The sequence below is a fragment of the Sinocyclocheilus rhinocerous genome, unplaced genomic scaffold (genome assembly GCF_001515625.1).
Source record: "Sinocyclocheilus rhinocerous isolate Xijiao unplaced genomic scaffold, SAMN03320098_v1.1 scaffold318, whole genome shotgun sequence".
Classification (NCBI taxonomy): Eukaryota; Metazoa; Chordata; class Actinopteri; order Cypriniformes; family Cyprinidae; genus Sinocyclocheilus; species Sinocyclocheilus rhinocerous.
The window spans coordinates 17,899-38,708 of record NW_015634014.1 but is presented as its reverse complement, the minus strand read 5'-3'; the positions used below and the strand labels follow the sequence as shown (position 1 = coordinate 38,708).

General features: G+C 35.6%; 1 protein-coding gene across 1 annotated transcript in view; it reads left to right on the top strand.

Annotated features, from left to right (window-relative positions):
* The window catches only part of LOC107745027 (pre-B-cell leukemia transcription factor 1-like), an 83,594-nt gene that overhangs the window by 57,474 nt on the left and 5,310 nt on the right, over positions 1–20,810 (top strand). Inside the window, exons 3-6 of the mRNA XM_016558856.1 lie at positions 12,116–12,357; positions 15,107–15,297; positions 17,562–17,707; positions 20,158–20,270. Of these exons, the coding sequence (XP_016414342.1) occupies positions 12,116–12,357; positions 15,107–15,297; positions 17,562–17,707; positions 20,158–20,270 (692 nt within the window). The remainder of the gene's footprint in view (positions 1–12,115; positions 12,358–15,106; positions 15,298–17,561; positions 17,708–20,157; positions 20,271–20,810) is intronic.

Sequence of the window (20,810 nt, the reverse complement as noted above, 5' to 3'; positions counted from 1 at the left end):
GCTAGCGTCACGTGTTCATGAGGATTAAGCTAATCATCCCATATAGAGAACATCACAAGTAAAATTAATCATGTTTATAAAGATAAACATGGGTTTATTATAGCCCACTTACAATTTACATTTCAGAGATCATTACAAATAAATTATTAAATGCTAAAACTGAATAAATTTAAATGAACAAACTTGGCGTTGCATTTGCAACCATGTGAAAACAGGGGGTGCTGCAGCCCCCTCAGCACCCCTACTTCCCGCGTCCCTGGTGATCGGTTATTAAGGCGCACGTAATCCAAGTAAGCCGTTATGCTTTCTCCAATAGCAAGTAATACAGACCCTCTCATCTCCCAATAGTAAGACAATCTCTGGTATAAATACACGGGGCTAATGAGGAACAGGTGAGGCTAATGAATTACCATGAAACAAATGAGGGTGACTATGGAGGCAGTGAACACTATGTGACTATGAACACTTCCAAATAAGAGTCAGTAAACAGGACAGCGGAACATGTAACAGAACTATCCCTTTAAGTCTGACAGCATTTCTAGCTGGCATCCTTGGCAGCTGCTTTGAGTCTTGATGTTTTTTTCCAGTGTCTTGCGCCATGAATGTTGTTTTTAAGACAGTGTCAGTGTCAACAATGTACTGCAGTGTACTTTTTTTGTACTGCAGGTGCAAAGTTGGATGATTTTGCTGATTTCACAACATTTGGAATAGCAACATCTCTCATCTTAAGGACACCCAGTCTTTTGGATAACATCCTGTGCATGTTGTATGTGCTGTCTGTCTATACTCGTCTCTGCTTCTTCTCTAGTGGTGAGGAACTTACACCAAAATTGTTTTCAACACACTGCCACATATACACACACATGTGTGTGTGTATATATATATATATATATATATATATATATAAGAAAATATTAACAACATATACCGATATATCGGTCTGCATATAAAGAAACTCTCTAAACAATAACATATCTATCTATCTATCTATCTAAAAAGAAACCAATATATGGCGTTATTTACGTTTGCATTTTAATGGAATTTTTTTTTTCGTTTGCATTTTTTAGCTCCTTTAATCCATTGATATATCGGTCTACATATAAAGACACACCCTAAACAATAACACATATATGATCCTTTAATCCTGTATTAGCATCAGACCTTTAAAATCCCCTCTTGGTCGCTTGTTAATTGACATTATATAACACTGATATGTGTTTTGAAGGCTTTATCTACTCCGAGTGATTCTGTTGTCTTGTTTGATGCCTTGTAAACCGGTTTCCCAGCATTCTGACTGTCTAGGGTTGTGACAGCGGTGGCCTGGTTTAACAGATCGGGTCCTGTCGCACTCTTCCCGGTGTGTGTAGTTTTCCTTTCCATTCCAGTACACTTGTGACTGTATAATGAATAATGCCGCCATTGAATTAGCATGTAGCTGTCGTCTCGACTCTGGTGCCTGCGTTGTGACGGGACCACCGTCGTCCCGCCCTGATTTATCAAGTGCTGCAGCCGCTCTGAATCACCAACAACAAACAGAGCCAGAGCTGTCAGCGTCAATCTGAGCCCAGCGCTTCAGTACAACCACGGCAGAAAGGGTTCATCTGACTCGAAATGAATGCAGAATTTTCATTCTCACTGCCAGAGATTGTTCATTTGTTTGGAAGTCAATACCAGTACTAGTGAAACTCTAGTATTATCGTTATTAATGTTGATATAACAGAAAAATATAAAAACATATTGCTTCATTTCAAAAATTAAATATGAAAATAAATATGAAAAAATTCCTTTAAAACAATGACATGCAGCTTTCAAATATTACTTCAATTTTTCATGTAAACTATCCATTATAAAATAACCTTGCCTCCTCTCAACTACAAAACAGAGAACAAAACTATATATATGTTCTGTTTTGTAGTTGAGAGGAGGCAAGGCATTTATAATTGTCTTTGTCCTCTCCAGCATGTAGAATAGAGCAGCAGTGTGTGTCTTTGTCCATGTGAAACAAAGCAGATGCGGCGTTACCCGAGACTGACAGCAGACCTAAACATCATTCGTTCAACATCAGCATCTCACTGCTATCTGAGAATCTCCATGACAACCAGCCATGCCAACCGTCTCCAATGACACGACTGCATAGATTACGTGTTCTTCCGGCTATTGACACAGCCATGTGTTACCCGCACCTAATCACACACCATCAGAAACGTGAACCGCCGAGAGGATTTGGCCGTTCCATTCGGAGCTGAATTATTTCAGGAGGAAACTGATCCGCTGACACGGATATGCACGTAATCTCACGCACTTCTTACTCCAATCCATACGCACATGTACAGGAAATACATTGTTAATATGAATATTATTGCTCTAATGAAACGAAAGCAGTCATTGCTATCTATCTATCTAAAAAGAAACCAATATATGGCGTTATTTACGTTTGCATTTTAATGGAATTTTTTTTTCGTTTGCATTTTTTAGCTCCTTTAATCCATTGATATATCGGTCTACATATAAAGACACACCCTAAACAATAACACATATATGATCCTTTAATCCTGTATTAGCATCAGACCTTTAAAATCCCCTCTTGGTCGCTTGTTAATTGACATTATATAACACTGATATGTGTTTTGAAGGCTTTATCTACTCCGAGTGATTCTGTTGTCTTGTTTGATGCCTTGTAAACCGGTTTCCCAGCATTCTGACTGTCTAGGGTTGTGACAGCGGTGGCCTGGTTTAACAGATCGGGTCCTGTCGCACTCTTCCCGGTGTGTGTAGTTTTCCTTTCCATTCCAGTACACTTGTGACTGTATAATGAATAATGCCGCCATTGAATTAGCATGTAGCTGTCGTCTCGACTCTGGTGCCTGCGTTGTGACGGGACCACCGTCGTCCCGCCCTGATTTATCAAGTGCTGCAGCCGCTCTGAATCACCAACAACAAACAGAGCCAGAGCTGTCAGCGTCAATCTGAGCCCAGCGCTTCAGTACAACCACGGCAGAAAGGGTTCATCTGACTCGAAATGAATGCAGAATTTTCATTCTCACTGCCAGAGATTGTTCATTTGTTTGGAAGTCAATACCAGTACTAGTGAAACTCTAGTATTATCGTTATTAATGTTGATATAACAGAAAAATATAAAAACATATTGCTTCATTTCAAAAATTAAATATGAAAATAAATATGAAAAAATTCCTTTAAAACAATGACATGCAGCTTTCAAATATTACTTCAATTTTTCATGTAAACTATCCATTATAAAATAAATAACGAAAAAGCTAATAACAGGCTATGCAGTTTAAGAAATAAAAACAGTAGAGCAAAGATGCAAATTAAATAAACAATACTTTAACATTTTTAGGTAATCAATCAAATGCAATTTTTTTTATTTATTTATATGTTTATTTGCCTATTTATCTATCCAAAGTTACCATAATTATTAACTATTAGCTTGAGTTGAAACATTAACATTTGTTTTGTTTTTTTGTTTGTTTGTTTGTTTTTTTGTAGCTGCTGGCATAAAATATATACATATATATGGTAAAATATATTTCTCGCATGATGTTTTTGTGCTCTGTCTGTTTTGTAAATTAGAGGGGCAAAACACATATAATTTACAAATTAATTAAATGTACAAATGCATTTAAAATAGTGGCATGTAGCTTGCAAATAATATTTGTTTATTTACCTATTTATTTTTTATTTATTAGTCAATTAGTCCACTTGGTACCAAAATTACTTTAATTATTAATTATTAACTTAAGTAATAAACTGATGTTATTTTATATAATATAATTATTAATAACATTCATTATTATTATTATTATTATTATTATAACCCAATTTTTACAACATACAGACTGAGATCTAGTTGCTATGAGATTTATGCTATAATATAGTACAGTACCTTTTATAAGGACATTTCTCTTCCTCTTTTTATAATAACATCAGTTTATTAGTGAAATTAATGTTTTATATATATATATATATATACATTTCATTTTCAAATGTAATTTTCAATCATGTGAATTTCACTAATAAATTGATGTTATATATGTATATATATATATATAAAACATTTTTATTAGCATGTTGTGCTTCAGCAATTAGACAGATTGCAAATTAAAAGCGCTGTCTTTTTCTTTTTAAGCAACCTGCCATAAATGTTGTTATGATGACACAATATTAAGTTAAAAATAGTCTCACTTTTCAAAAACAGTCCTGCTGCATTTTGTTCTATTTTTAGTCACCTAATTGTTTAGACAACCAGTTTAGACAACTTTTTGTTTGTTTGGGTAAGCTGTAAGTGTCAATCCTGCTGTCGTTTGTGCAACTTCTGCTCATTAAATCAGCCTGCTTCATTTTGAGGACAGAAAATTGTCAGGAAAACATGTAGTATGTCTGTTTTCAAGCAACAATATAAATGCTACAAACAGATTTGTGGAGGTGTCTGATGGTCTCCTCTGGTCCTGTTGGACACCATCCAGGCACAAACTCTCATCTGCGTCTTGTGCTTGTTCAGTTAAGATGGGTTCAGCCAGAGCGAACGCTGCTCCTTTTATAGAAGTTCAATTAATATTTCAGTATCTGAGGGAGTCGTGGCATGAAGCAGAACCACTTGATGTTTGGCTAATGGAAAATACAGAGGACTCTGAGTGCTAAACATCCTTCTGTACACGGCCACGCTGGAGAAAAAAAAGGAAAATACAAGGCTTTTGGAGAAGAGCCACCTTGAGAAAAGGTGCATAAATCCTGCATGCGCCTTTCCTCCAATAACACGACTGGGTTTCTCGGAAATGAAACGTATCGTCTTCGATAAACAAGCCAACGGAGAGAAAATCCATCGTCTGGTCAGCCTGTGGCCTTGGGTTTTTATTAAATATTGATTTGATTTGTAAAAGGCCACACGCTGTGGGGTTGAGCAAATGTCATGACCTCCTGTTTGTTGTTGAATCGAGCGGCTGATGTCTTGGGTTGGTGGCTCAAGTGAAAAGCAGTTGGGTTGGTGGCTCAAGTGAAAAGCAGCCAATCCAATTCTAATAATAAATTCTAATCTTCTTGAGCCTCTGAACGCTGATCTGGCAGAGTAAGCCTGATTTTGCTATTTGCAAATATCACTCCCATTGTGCATGTGGGATATAACTTGCAACAGCTGACAAAACAAGCTCAAGCTGAGTAAATCTTAATGTCAAGTAAATGTCTAGACGGAGATGTTAGCGCTCAGTGGATCAAGTCACTCAAGCAAAATCACTTGATCTCATATCTTAATGAAGGAATTATAGTTCATAGTTTTATAAAGAAAGTTCCCTTATAAAGAAAGTTTTCAGTATTGTATCTTTTTATCTGATTTTCTAACACTTTTTTTGCTTCAAATTCAAAAGTGTTATAATGTTGTGATTCATCTGGTTGTTGTGAATGTGAAAATTAAAGGAAAATTGATTCCAGGCTTGTTTAAGAAATGAAAAAGAAGGCTTGCTAAAGAGAAAATGAAATCAAGGATATTTTATTATTTTACTTTACTTTACTTTACTTTACTTTGCTTTGCTTTGCTTTGCTTTGCTTTGCTTTGCTTTGCTTTGCTTGGCTTGGCTTTATTACACTTTATTTAAAAAGCAGAAGAAGATTAAAAAAAAATCTTTAATTCGATTTTATTATTATTTTTTTATTTTATTTAATTTTATTAGAAACCTAGAATTTGACACACTTTCTTCAAAATATGTAAAAATGTATTTTATTTTATTTTATTATATTTTGTTTTGTTTTGTTTTATTTTAATAGAAGCCTAGAGTCTGACACATTTTCTTCAGAAGGCTTAAAATGCAATTTTATTTTGTTTTATTTTATTTTATTAGAACCCTAGAGTCTGGCACATTTTCTTCAAAAGATGTAACAATGTATTTTATTTTTATTTTTTTTTATTACAGGCCTAGAGACATTTTTGTTATGTCATAAAGAAAGTATTCAATCTTATACCCTTTTGTCTTTTTTTTTTTTTTTTTTGCTTCAAAGTAAGTGTTATAATGTTGTAATTCAACTCTGAGCAGGTTGGTTGTAAACTGAGTGAAAATGAATGGGGAAATGATTGCAGACTAGTTTAAGAGATGAAAAAGATGGCTTGCTAAAGAGAAAACGATGTTAACAAGGATATGTTTTCTCGGAGGCGCTAAGCTATCTGCTCGCTCTGCCCTGCTGGAGGAATCACGCAGCACCGACACTGGAAAATATTAGCAGGAATCAATTAGCCTGCCATTATGGAGTAAAGTGGCCTTCAGTGAGTCGTGTAATTATGACCCAGAGCCAAGCCTCTTCTGAGCGTGCAGGACCCTTTACCTCATTCTGCTTAATCGTATTTATTTAAGAGAATCCATTCAGTGGTTTTAATTATGTGCTCTAGTTTACGAGAGAGATAAATAAATCATCATTTGTCTCGCCGAGACGTGGTCTTGTAGGATATTCCCGTGTGCGGTTTTGAGTCTTTAGCCAAGTGTCAAATGAAAATAAGTGCATAAAGGAATGTTATTATTTTAAGTTTAATCCTTCAGCGGAAAAGAAATAAAGGAAATAATTAGGAAATCTATAAAAAATTTAGCTCATTTAGAACAGTATTTGGACAAACCCAAACCCCAAATATTAAACTTCAGCACATAACTTGTCCCACACCATTTGTGTTACGGATAAATCACATCAAATCACATAGCTTGTTGAGGAGAGTTGGTATTTTTATATGCGATCTGACTTAATTTGGCAAATTATTTATTTTATTTACTTTTTTTATTTAGTTATAGTGTTATTTTATTTCACTTATTGTTATTTATTTATTTATTAAAGTTTTATGTTCATTTTGAATGTTATTTATTTATTTTATTTAACATTTTATTTGATTATTTATTCATGAATCACTCTTCAAATCACACACCTTGTTCAGGAGAGTTGTTCTGTTATTTGTTTCTATGCAATCTGACTTTTTATTTACTTTATTTTATTTTACTAGAAGTCTAGAGTTTATGCGTTTTCTTCAAAGATATAGAATTGTATTTATTTTATTTTTTGTTTTATTTTATTTTATTTCAATAGAAGACACATTTTCTTCAGAAGATATAAAATGTAATTTTATTTTATTTTATTAGAACCCTAGAGTCTAACACATTTAAATTTTAAACTAAAATAAGATATAATAAAAATAACATAAAATACATTTTTACATCTTTTTAAGAAAATGTGTCAGATTCTAGGCTTCTAATCAAACAAAATTAAGTAAAACAAAAAATGACCAATTTTACTTTTTCTGAAGAAGATGTGTCAGATTCTAGGTTTCTAATAAAATGTAATTGTAACAATGTTCGTAGTTCGGGAAGAAGGAGGCGGGAACCGGCGAACACTCAAAGAAAACTTTAATAATAAAATAAACACAAAATAGCGCGACAGCCCCTCGCGGACGACTGCCGCGCACAAACGAAACCAAAACACAAAATAAACTCCAGGCCTGGTCCTCTCTCCCCCGACACGGTCGTCACTCCTCCTTTTATCCTTCCGGAGCTCCTCCGTGAGACTCGAGACCGGTGAGTGGCACAGGTGTCGCGCATTATCAATTACTCCACCGGCCTCGCTTCGTTCCCACGGCTCTCGGCCCCGCCCCCACTCGTCACAGTAATTAATAATTTTTAAAAAATCAAACAAAAAAAAATACCAATTTTATTTTATTCTATGTAATTTTTTAAGAAAATGTGTCGGTATTCTATTCTATTCTGTTCTGTTCTGTTCTGTATACATTATGCCTTACATGTGCTTGTTGTATGTTTGTTTTTATTCATTGCAGGATAATTTCACATGTCCAAACTGTATTTTATTCTATTCTATTCTATTCTATTCCAAGAGACATTATGCCTTGCGTGTGCTTGTTGTATGTTTGTTCTTATTTATTGCAGGATAATTTCACATGTCCAAACCGTATTGTATTCTATTTTATTCTATTCTATTCTATTCTATTCCAATAGACATTATGCCTTACATGTGCTTGTTGTATGCTTGTTCTTATTCATTGCAGGATAATTTTGCATGTCCAAACCGTATTCTATTCTATTCTATTCTATTATATTATATTATATTCCAAGAGACATTATGCCTTGCGTGTGCTTGTTGTATGTTTGTTCTTATTCATTGCAGGATAATTTCACATGTCCAAACCGTATTCTATTCTATTCTATTCTATTCCAAGAGACATTATGCCTTACATGTGCTTGTTATATGCTTGTTCTTATTCATTGCAGGATAATTTCGCATGTCCAAACCTTAGTGTATCCACACATGAACCAGTTGAAAATGACAGCGTTTGATTGGTGGGATGGATGTGTATCAGTCTGTGCAGATGCAGCTGTGCTCTCGTAGTTCGGCCTTTTGCTCTGTGTAACAATCAGCTGTCAATGAGGGATGACGGGATCCTGACGGCCATCCCAGCGATCCTGACCGATGCTACAGCCGTGTGTTTTCTGGGTGAGCCGCGTCAGCAGCGGCAGGGAGTCTCCGTTTGCGGCGAGCATGTGCAAAACTATAAACAGGATCAGGTTGTGCGCCGTCATGTTGCCAGATCACTGCAGACCGCTCTTGTACAGCACGCTTGTAAACCTGACTTTTGATTTTATAGTGCTTGAAGCATTGCTCAATACGACCTCATGAATCCGCTACGGCTCTCCATAAAGCTTTTCATGCTTGTATGTTCCGATTATTTCTTTTCTTTCCGTCGACTTTTGATCCCATGCCATTTGTATTCTTTCAAACGTGTGTATCGTATTGCGTTTGGCTGTGGGTTTTCGCTCTGTGTCCGTCACTGGCCAAACAGCTTTTGGTTTTAACAGACTGATGGTGGAGATTCATCCAGCCAAGTCAAATAAACACCCGTGAATGTGAAACCGGGACTTGGCAGAGGGGAGCCTCGTCGTTTCGTGAACGGGGAATTTTTATGTTCCATTTTCGCTTGACAGTGTAGACGTTTTATAACGTTGGGAGGAATTCTGTTGGCCTTGAGTTTCTGTCAAGACTCCCTTGTGCTCACAGTCGAGGCTTTTACTTCTAAAAGTGCCTTAAAACATGTGCTAAACTTGTGTGATGGGTGCGTTTGAGTCCTTATTCACTGGTTTTTGGATAATCCGTTTGTAAAACTCGAGAGCTCAGAGTGTCTCAGTACTTTAGAAAGTTGAGATTATGAACATTGACTGTAACTGGTTTGATTTAGTTCAGTGCTTTAATGAAACGAGATCCTAAATATGGCGTTTATGACTTGTTAGCTGCAGGAAAACCGTGTTAGGTTCTGCTTTTTGTGTTTTTCCAGTAATTGAGTGAAATTGCAGGAGTCGTATCAAATAAGAAACACCTGCTTTGTGGCGTTTTATTGGATTGCTTTTTTAGTGTTTTTGCTCCAAACATGAATGATTCCTCAAATCATGTGTGCTCTTAATTTACTAACTGATTAGACTTACAGTTTTCACCTGCCCTGCTGGATGATAAAACAGATGAACAAATCCCACATACATTCACAACTTTACCTTACCAAAGGTGTCATGTATGGGTTATTTTATGTTATTTTGTTATTTTATTTCACTGTTTTATTAGATTTTTTTTTTTTGTGGTTTTATTTTTTGTTGCTTTAGTTTTTTTCGTTATTTTTTTTATTTAACATTTCGTTTCATTATTTATGCATGAATCCCTCTTTAAATCACACACCTTGTTCTGTTATTTTTCTATGCGATCTGACTTCATTTGTCAAATGATTTCATAATTTTTGTTTATTTTATTTTATTTGTTTTATTAATAGAAGCCTGGAGTTTGACATAATTTCTTCAGAAGATAATAATAATTTAATTATTTTATTTAATTTGTTAAGGGGAGATACTCTTATTTTTCTGTGCAATTTTACTTCATTTGTCAAATGATTTCATAATTTTTTATTATTTTTTATTTTATTAATAGAAGCCTGGAGTTTTACACAATTTCTTGAGAAAATTTCATTGAGAATTTTTGAGACAAATTATCATATTTTATTTGTTGAGGAGCGTTATTCTGATATTTTTCTATGCCATTTGACCTCATTTGGCAAATTATTTTAGAGAGTCTGACACAATTTCTTCAAAAGACATTAAAGAAATATGTTAATTGTATTTGTCAAGAAGAGTTACTCTGTTATTTTTCTTTGTGATTTGACAAGTTTAAAAAAATTATTTTATTATTATTATTATTAATTTTAAGTCTGACAATTAATTCATAAGATATTAAAAATATATATGTATTTAATTTTATTTGTTGAGAAGAGTTATTCTGTTATTTTTCTATGTGATTTGACGTCATTTGGCAAATGATTTAATTAATTTCTGTATGTGTTCTCTTTGGTCACTCAAACACGTGGTGCTAATCCATGTCATCTGCGTAGCCTGTGAGATTTTCTCCATCTGAAGCCTTACCACAGTTTCAGGTTGGATGAAATATGTTTGTTAATGAAGCAGAATGTTTCTGTTGCCCGTGAAGCTCACAAACACAATGCTACACAGTCGTGAACTCTTGACCTCTCCTGCTCGCCAACAGCCTTTACATTTGCATTTTGACTTAAGGAGGAGGTCAGAGTCACGTCCCCCTCCCAAAGCCTCCCGATGACCGTCCAGCCGGCCTCTTTCTCACCGCAGCGGTCTGGGGTTAAAGCACCGGTGCGCGGCTTTGTCTCTGGATTAATGAAGTGTTTCCTTTGACTCCCAGACAATGAGGCCCATAGATAACCGGCCCATGCACCACAGCCTTACAGTCTCGGAGTTGCTCTTTTGCACATGTGTCAGAACTTGTGAGGAAATTACTCCGTCTACCTCTGACTCGCTAACTGAGAGTGACGTTAGATGAGAGACGAGAATGTCACGGATAATTAAAATGGAAGGAAGATCAAACCTGGCAGCAGGATCGTGTGCCGTTCAGAGCTGAACCCAGAGAAAGCCTTTTATATTCCACAGTTCAGTTCCTGAATTTATACTGAGAGAGAAAACAAAATTCAAACTGGAATTAGTATAAAAATAAAATGGAAAAAAAATTATGTGACAATAATAATTGAATTTAAATAATTCAACCTAATAATAATAATAATAATAATTATTATTATTATTAATAATAATATTTATACAATATAGTCTTATAATAATATAATGTTATAATATATAGTTTTCATATAACGATATTTAAAGAAATACCATTATTTATAATAAAACTGCTACAACTAATAATAATAATAATATTTGTTTCGTATTCTGTGTTATATAGTATTATAATAACAGTGTTATTAAATAAAATAAAGGTGTTAAAATAAGGGTATTCATATACATATCAAATGTTAATAATAATAATAATAATGTATGTGTTTATGTATAGTTTTATGTAAAGATATTTACATATCATTATTTATAAAAAATACTACTAATCAAAGTCATTATTCTAATCAAATACATTATTCTAGTATAATGTAGTATTACAATAATCGAGTACTGTATAGTTTTTTTATAGAATGATATTTATAAGTTTCAAATATGTATATACAAATTCAAATAAAATGACAAAAATATAATAGTTCCTTTATGAAATGGTTCGTTTCTAATATCATATGTATGATATCACTTAACATATTTAATAAATTCACTTTCATATCATTGGCTATGGTGGAAGAACACTTTATTTCTCTAGAGAATGATTTGAGTGTGTGTTTGTTTTTTTTTCTTTGTGTGCGTGCGCGTGTGTGTGTGTGTGTGTGTGTGTGTGTGTGTGTGAATGTGATGTAAAATCTAAGCACTCAGGCCCTCTAGTGTCAGAGCCAGAGAGCGCAGGGACGCTGAGATTTACAGCCACAGAGCATCAGCGCTGAGTGGGAAGTTCATGATATGAATTAGATGAAGTTTTATTATATCATCATAAAACTTGGCAAAGTCAACTGCAGCCTTGGCCGTTTTTTGTTTTGGCCTCAAAGACAATTTATCAGAAAGAGCGGGACCAATGAGGCCGGACCCCTCGTGTCAGAATCAGTATATTCAAAGCCTCAGGATGCGGTGCATCCTGGGATATCGAGCTGTTGGAGTAACCACTGCTTGTTTCGTTTCAGTGTTGAGTATCCGTGGCGCTCAGGAGGAGGAGCCTCCCGATGCCCAGCTGATGAGATTGGACAACATGCTGCTGGCGGAGGGCGTGTCAGGGCCGGAGAAAGGGGGCGGGTCTGCGGCGGCTGCAGCGGCGGCGGCATCGGCTGGAGTCGGACCCGATAACTCGGCCGAACACTCCGATTACAGAGCCAAACTCACCCAGATCCGCCAGATCTACCACACCGAGCTGGAGAAGTACGAACAGGTCAGAAAACACGAACAGTTCTTTTTCTGAAAATGTACCATTATGCTTGAATAACTATGCTATTAATCTGAATTAGTGAGGATTTCACAGACATCTCAAGCATCCTAAAACTTTGACATACTCAAAACCAGGCAGTTTTTTGACTGATGGAAGTCATTTTGATTTTATTTGGAATAACATGCACTGATGAATCACCAGCAATGTGTGCTGAAGTAAACGCTTCAATTTTGATTTCATGTTGACTGTAATATCTCATCATTTAGATTCGTGCAACATCTGTTTGACTGCAGTTGTTATACTTTAATGTAGTGTGTGATTGTGTGTGTGTGCGTGCGTGTGTGTGTGTGTGTGTGAGATTGTGTGTGTTCGTGTGTGTGTGTGCGTGTGTGCGTGCGTGTGTGTGTGTGTGTGTGTGTGTGGCTCAGCAGGCAGCCTTTCCATCCCAAAGTCTGTCAGATCAGATGATGATGTGAAGAGTGTGTTTGAGATGCTCTGTGTGTTTCAGTGGGGCTCTGCTGGCAGAGAGCAGCTCATTCAACCTCAGATGTGATTTCACAGACACCCTCCTGTTTTAGTGTTTGAGACACATCAGAGGCCGGTCCGGTGTTACTGCTGACAGCCCAGCGTTCCCACGCTCACGGAAAACCGGGAAGTAGCAGACAACGTTCAAATTGTGATCCAGATTAATAAATAGAGTTGGGAATTTAAAGGAATTTAAAGATTCTGCTTCTGATTCCTCCAATTCCTTTAGTAGTTTTAAGTATGCACACATTTGTCGCCGCCAATAGCCTTGTTTGCAGTGCGCCGATATATAGTCCCAGCTCGCGGACCTTTCCCGATCCCGCCCCCCTCTCTCTCCTGCTTCGCTGCCTGTCTACCAACTTTCCAATAAATCTAATAAACGCCAAAAATAAATCTTAAAAAAAAATGTATGCACACATTTAAAGCAGATTAAAAAATTTGACATTCTTGGAAAATACAGTAAACCAATAGCATAAAACTAAACTATTTTTTAAATGATTTGAAAAAATCCTTCAGGAACATCAGAAGGAGTGTTTGAATGTGGTATGTATGTAAATGATTGTTGCTGAGATCAGGCTGCTGTAGCGTCTTAAATACTCAGGACTTGACTGGTTAAAGCCATCAGCATCCTGATGAGCATCATTCATGTTTAAGTACGAGTATCAGTGGCCACTGTATGGCTCTCTGTGCGCTCGGACAGTAGATCCATCGCTGATGATAAACGGGGGGGACATAGGAGAGGTGATGTACTGAAATGCATTCTGGGACAGGGCCAGGTGTCCTCTGTTTGTTTTGTTCACAAAAGAACATTCATAGCTGTCATAGAGGACCGCAAACACACACACACACACACGGACCACCCAGCACAAGAGCGAAAACGCCCTTCATCATCCGCTCTGTAACTGTTGTTGTGGTCTTCCCATGAGTCCTGGTTCTCCTGACACGCTCTGCTCTCTTACTCATCTGTTTGTGTCGCTCTGTGAGTAATGAGAATCTCACGCCAATGAGGCCATTTCAGAATTAAGGCACAATATTGAAAGTGTAACGACTCCGTCACCCTAATTTTTATGCGTGATTAATGAACTCTATGGAGGAATGAGGGCTCGAGAGATGGATGAGTTTTTATAGATATCACTGCATTACAATACATAGACAGGGTCCACACTGCTGTACTCTCACTTAGGATTCATATGCAGATATGGCTGCATAAATAATTTTAGCTTTTTTTTTTATTAAGTGTGATATTTTAATATTATGATTGCTGGTAGTGTTCACAATGAAGCTCCAGTGTATAATTTTAAGTAGCATGGAAACATTTGGTGTACACTAGTTTGGGGTCAGTATGATTTTTTTAATGTTTTTGAAAGAAGTCACTTTTGCTCACCAAGGCTGCATTTGTTTGATCAGAAATACAGAAAAAAACATTAAAATTGTGAAATATTATTACAATTTAAAATAACTGTTTTCTGTTTGAATATATTGTAAAATATAATTTATTATTGTAATGCAAAGATGAATTTTCAGCATCATTACTCCAGTCTTCAGTGTCACATAATTCTCCAGAAATGATTCTAATATGCTGATTTGCTGCTCAAGAAACATTTCTGATTATTAACAATGTTGTAAACAGTTGTGCTGCTGAATATTTTTGTGAAAACGGTGATACATTTTATTTTTCAGGAGTCTTTGATGACAAGAAAGAGCAACAAAAGAGCAACATTTATTTGAAATAGAAATATTTTGTAACATTATAAATGTCTTTACTGTCACTTTTGATCAATTTAAGTCACCTTGCTGAATAAATCTTACTCTGACTTTTTGAATCGTGATGTACAATAGAAAAGATGGGTAACTGTCTTTGAACTCTTTAAAATAATACGTTTTAATTTTATAAATAATTACACTTAAGCTAGTCTAAGATTCAGTTTTTAAAACTTTGTTCTGCTTTGACCATTAGAATTAAACAGGCTGTTGTTGCTTCTGTATCTAAATAAACTCTGTTATGATTGGCTAGTGTCAAAAAGTTGCTTAATACTGAATTGTTGATATGTAAATATGGGCGGTCATATGTTAATATGTCATAAGCTTCATGGTTACTAAAGGAATCAGTTTTGTAGCTAAGAGTCCTGACTGAACCCAGTTTTCCATGATATGAGCCCTTGAACCTGTTTCTGTAAGCCGTATCTTGTTATGGTAACATGCAGGTGTTTGTGTTTCCCTCTCTCAGGCATGTAACGAGTTCACGACCCATGTGATGAACCTGCTGAGAGAGCAGTCTCGCACACGGCCCATCTCGCCCAAAGAGATCGAGCGCATGGTCGGCATCATCCACCGCAAGTTCAGCTCCATCCAGATGCAGCTCAAGCAGAGCACCTGCGAGGCCGTCATGATCCTGCGCTCCCGCTTCCTCGACGCCAGGTCCGTGCATTTGAGCGCAAATCCACTCGTAATCAAACCCCGCGCTCTCATTCTTCACGCTCTGCACTAAGCCTGTAACTCTCACGTTCATGTAAACAAATGCTCCTGCGCTTTATTTGCACACGTGCGTTTTCCCGTTTCCCTCCCCGAGGGAGTGGAGGCCCCGTTCTTGCGCTTTAGGGCCGCATCCAAACCCACACATGCTTTGCAGTGTCGAGTGCATCCCTTTCTCAATGTAATCGCTTGTTCTCTTTGAAACGTGCCTGGGATTTGCATGCATTTCTGTGCGGATAAATCATGCTGGAATCCTGGAGTCGGAGGCATAACATTTAAATGAGCTTCATGTTTCCTCGCAGCGCTCAGAATCCATTCTCCTTCTCTTTGGAGCATGCTCAGTTCCTCTGATTAATCCTCTCTCCGGCTGAGACCATGCTGTGCTCATTTGCATTTAGTGAAGAGGGGTTTTGGGGAGGAAATCGGCTCACCCTCTGTTCCGGCCCTTCAGTGCTGCATATGTAAAAGCCCCTGAGATGAGCTCCAATCGCACACTCTTAACCCACAGATGAGTGATGCCAAGAGGAGGTTGAATTCATTGGCACCCAAAGCTCAATTTACGGTCGTTTTAAAGCTCTTCTCTTTGACTGTGTGTGGGGTCTGCTTTATTCTTCTTTTCAAGCATGAAGCGTCTGCCTGCTGAATTTGTCTTTGCACGTTTACACGAAGTAGGCTGAAAAATATGGCCTTAATCTATGAAAATAGTGTAAGGAGGCCAAACTAATTATTACATGAGCTGCTTTATTTTGCATGTATTTTATGTTTCATGTTACCAATTTAGATTGGGATTAATATGTAGTTGTTTTTTCCATTAAACGTCAAAATAAAGAATGTAATAATTCAATAATATAATGCAATAAAATAAAATAATAAAGCAAAATATAATGCAATAAAATAAAATGGGGGTTGAAATAAAATTATATTATAAAATGAATTGAAATAAAATAAATTAAAATAAACAGGTAACAGGGTTGCATTTACAGTTTAAATTAATCTATCACTCACTATAAAGTAAAATTTAAATATTTGAAATAAAATATCTATATAAAATGAAATGGATAACAGGGTTGCATATTCAAACTATTGGTCAGTATAAAGTCAAATTAAAGTAGAAGTAAATAAAATTTTATGTAAAATAAAATGAATTTGAAATGAAATGAAATCAAATAGAATAAATTAAAATAAGGTAACAGGGTTACATATTCAGTTTAAATCCAACTATCACTCAGCAGAGTGCTAGTTAGTTGATTTATCATTATTGATCAAATTATTGTTGATTTCCAATAAATTAAAGAATATATATTTGTTTGATCATTTTCTTACAGTAACTTTAGTAACAGGGTTGAATAGTAGCTTTTTAGATACTTTTCATAGTAACTTTTTCCTACTTTTGAAGCTAGGTTTTATGATTTATCCAACTTTTTCGATTTTGCTAGTTTATCTAACGTTGAAAAATTCTCAGTGCAATTAAATAAAGTAAATAGGTAACAGGGTTGCATATTCAGTTTAAATAATTCTATTACTCAGTAGAGGGTTGGTGTTGATATATCATTATTGATCAAATTATTGTTTATTTCCCATAGATTAGATTTAGATTAGATTAGAACAATAGATTTCCCAGAATATATATTTGTTTGATCATTTTCTTACAGTAACTTTAGTAACAGAGTTGAATAGTAGCTATTTAGATACTTTTCATAGTAGCTTTTACCTACTTTTGAAGCTAGGTTTTATGATTTATCCAACTTTTTAAATTTTACTAGTTTATCTAACGTTGAAAAATTCTCAGTGCAATTAAATAAAGTAAATAGGTAACAGGGTTGCATATTCAGTTTAAATGATTCTATTACTCAGTAGAGGGTTAATGTTGATATATCATTATTGATCAAATTATTGATTATTTCCCATAAATTAAAGAACAAATATTTGTTTGATCATTTTTTTTACAGTAACTTTGGTAACAGGGTTGAATAGTTTAGGTACTTTTCATGGTTGCTTTGACCTGCTTTTCATGCTTTCATGCTTTTTTGTGTGGTTTGTGTCTCTAATTCTCTTAAAGTCATGAGTCACCCAAGTGTACACGGCCAGCGGCAGTTACTTTCTCTGTATTTACCAAAATGTTTGATATGATGCATGAAGTATATGCAACAAAACTAAACAGCACAAGTTCTGGCAAGATGTCCAAATCTGATGTGTTTGTGTCTGCACAGGAGGAAAAGACGAAACTTCAACAAACAGGCCACAGAGATCCTGAATGAATATTTCTACTCCCATCTCAGTAACCCGTATCCCAGCGAGGAGGCCAAAGAAGAGCTGGGCAAGAAGTGTTCGATCACCGTCTCGCAGGTACGACACTGTCCAAATATTGCACCCACTATTGCTCTGTCATAGTTCAATGATAGTAATACCGTGGTTCTCTTAATATTCAGTAGCATGTTTACCATATATATATGCCATGCAATTACAAAAAATACCATAGTTACAATTGCATGTTTTCCAAAAGTGCCGTCCAGGTTGGCAACTCGCTAGATATTGAGACGCATCCGATGTTTGTTTCTACCTGTTTTGCATGTAAAACATATCAGTTATTCTCACGTGAGTTCAAGCTCATGCAACTCGAAAACAAAATCATTTGCAGCATGGCACCGCATGCCTCTTAGCATTTTTCATCTGCTGCGCTAAATGCATAATGCATTCTAAACTATTTAATAAATTTAGCTGAAATGATTGTATGATGCATTTAGGCCTGGTTTTGAGTCTGACTCGCGGGATGAGTGATGACTGCCGCGCTGTTTGTAATATAGAAACACCTTTAGCCTCTCGTGGGAACGGGAAGCTTAGCCGCAGGATTGATTAGCTTTTCATGGTAATGGTGTTTATCATTAGCGCAGAGCCTCATCCGCTGCTGTATTAGCCGTAATGGGCGTTAGTGTGTGTTGAGTGATTGCTGTCAGTGTATACTGTGATCATAGCTGCCAGCGTGTAAGTGATCATTTATTTCAATGTTAATGTTAGTGTGTGTGTGTGTGTGTGTCCATCATGGTTAGACCTCTGTCCTTGTGACCATCACAAGTCCTGTTGATAGCATCCTTCACTGTTGTGACATCTACCAGCCACTGTTGCATTTTGTTTCAACTGGTCATATGCTCTGTGGGCAAAATATGCTATTTGAAAATCAAAAATTAATTAAATTTTTTCAGTCCACATGTTTGTGGTTTGTGAATGCACGGAGTATTTTATTATTGCACAAAGAAGATTTGCTATTATCTTGGCGTGTAATCGTTTTTGGCATGTAATTTGCAGCAAACGAATTGCAAGTATTGAGTTTTTACACTTTTGGAATCTTTTAGCAATAGTTCAAACTTTTTTTAACTTAGGATGCACATTAAATGTGTAACTGGTGCTTTTTCTGTGTATTTCATTGTTCTACACTGAAAAAAAAAGTTTCACTCAAAAATTGCTAGTATATTTCACAAATAATTATAAAGAAACAGCAATTAACACGTTGAATTAAATGTGACGTTTTCATGTAGATATACTGAAATAGTATTTTCTGTACTCCAATAATCTGTTTTATTTACAACTGAGAAAAATATTTTTTCAGTTCATGTGCTGATTTTGTTTTTATTTATTTTATTTTTTTTTTTAATGAAAAATATTTGTTGAAGCACAGAGAATACTATTTCAGTCTTTCTACTGGAAATTTTCACATGGAAATTTTTGTTTTAATTTTTTGTCAAAAAATAGCTGAACTTTTAACACTTAGATTAAATAATGAATCAAGAAGGAGAAAAGGTTAAATAATTAAAAATAGTAGATGCATTGTGAGTGCATTGAACTATGATATTCAATGCATTGTATGAACAATATATACTACTGTTCAAAGCTTGGGGTCAGCATGATGTTTTTAAAAGAAATTAATAAATAGATCTAATGAACTGATCTAAAGTGACAGTAAAGACATTTCTAATGTTGCAAAAGATTTATATTTTTTAAAAAATGCTGTTTTGAACTTTCTATTCATCAAAGAATCCTGAAAAATAAAATGTATCACGGTTTCCAGAAAAATATTCTGCAGCAGAACTTTTTTCAACATTGATAATAATCAGAAATGTTTCTTGAGCTGCATATTATAATGATTTCTGAAGGAACATGTGACACTGAAGACTGGAGGAATGATGCTGAAAATTCAGCTTTGATCATAGCAATAAATTATATTTTAACGCATATTCGCACACAAAAAACAGTTATAAGCATGTCAACATATTCTGTTACACCAAATACACAAAATAATGATCTTTAAAATAGCATCATATGACCCCTTTAAAACACACCGCTTAGTGCTCCGATGAAGCCATGAGAACATATGACCATAGACTTGAATATGAAAACATGACTGTGAGGGAGAGACAATGGACATCAATCCTTCAGCTGACGAAATATTATACATACTACAGTTCAAAAGTTTGGGGTCGGTAAGATTTGTAATACTTTTGAAAGAAGTCTCTTGCTGCCCAATATTTTTGTGGACACCATTGAATTTTTTTCCCCAGGATTCCTTAATGAATAGAAAGTTCAAAAGAACAGCTTTTTTTTTTTTTAAATAGACATATTTGGTAATATTATAAATGTGTTTCCTGTTGTTTTTGATCAATTTATTGATCTTTGTCTTCTTTATGGGCTGCTGGATCTTATGCTCTGAAAAGCTTATCTAATTATAACTCTGCATTTCTGCTCTCTTGAATTCTTCAAACTCATTTCTCTGGCTTGTTCTGTCTCTCTCTGTTGTGTCTGTGCACCTCTCAGGTTCTGCTGGCTCTTTTAACATGTCAAACTCTGGCGATTTGTTTATGAGTGTTCAGTCTCTGAACGGGGACTCGTACCAGGGCTCTCAGGTGGGAGCCAATGTGCAGTCACAGGTATAGTGTCTATAAATCACTACAGAAACCTCACAGCACCAGCACACACACTGCAGCTCATGGTGTTGCAACATGATGAACATTTCTAGTCCGTTCATCAAAGAATTCTGAAAAATAAAATGTATCGCAGTTTCCACAAAACTATTCGGCAGCACAACTGTTTTCAGCATTGATAATAATCAGAAATGTTTCTTGAGCAGCAAATCGGCATATAAAACAGTTATTTTCTATTGTAATAATATTTCACAATTTTGCAATTTTTACTTTATTTTTGAGCAAATAAATTCAACAAAAGTTGGTGACCAAATCTTACTGGCCGCAAACTCTTGAACAGTACGGTATGTATATTTTTAATCGACATTTCTCTTGTTTTGTCTTCACACTCACCCAGCTATTGGGTTGTTTTGACCCAGCGGTTGGGAACCCAACCGCTGGGTCAAAACTATGTTAGGGGTGTGCGACATGTCTGCGATAATAACGTAATTGTTGTTTTAAAGGGTTAATTTGCAGCTGGCAAGATGGTATTTTGATAAAATTTGG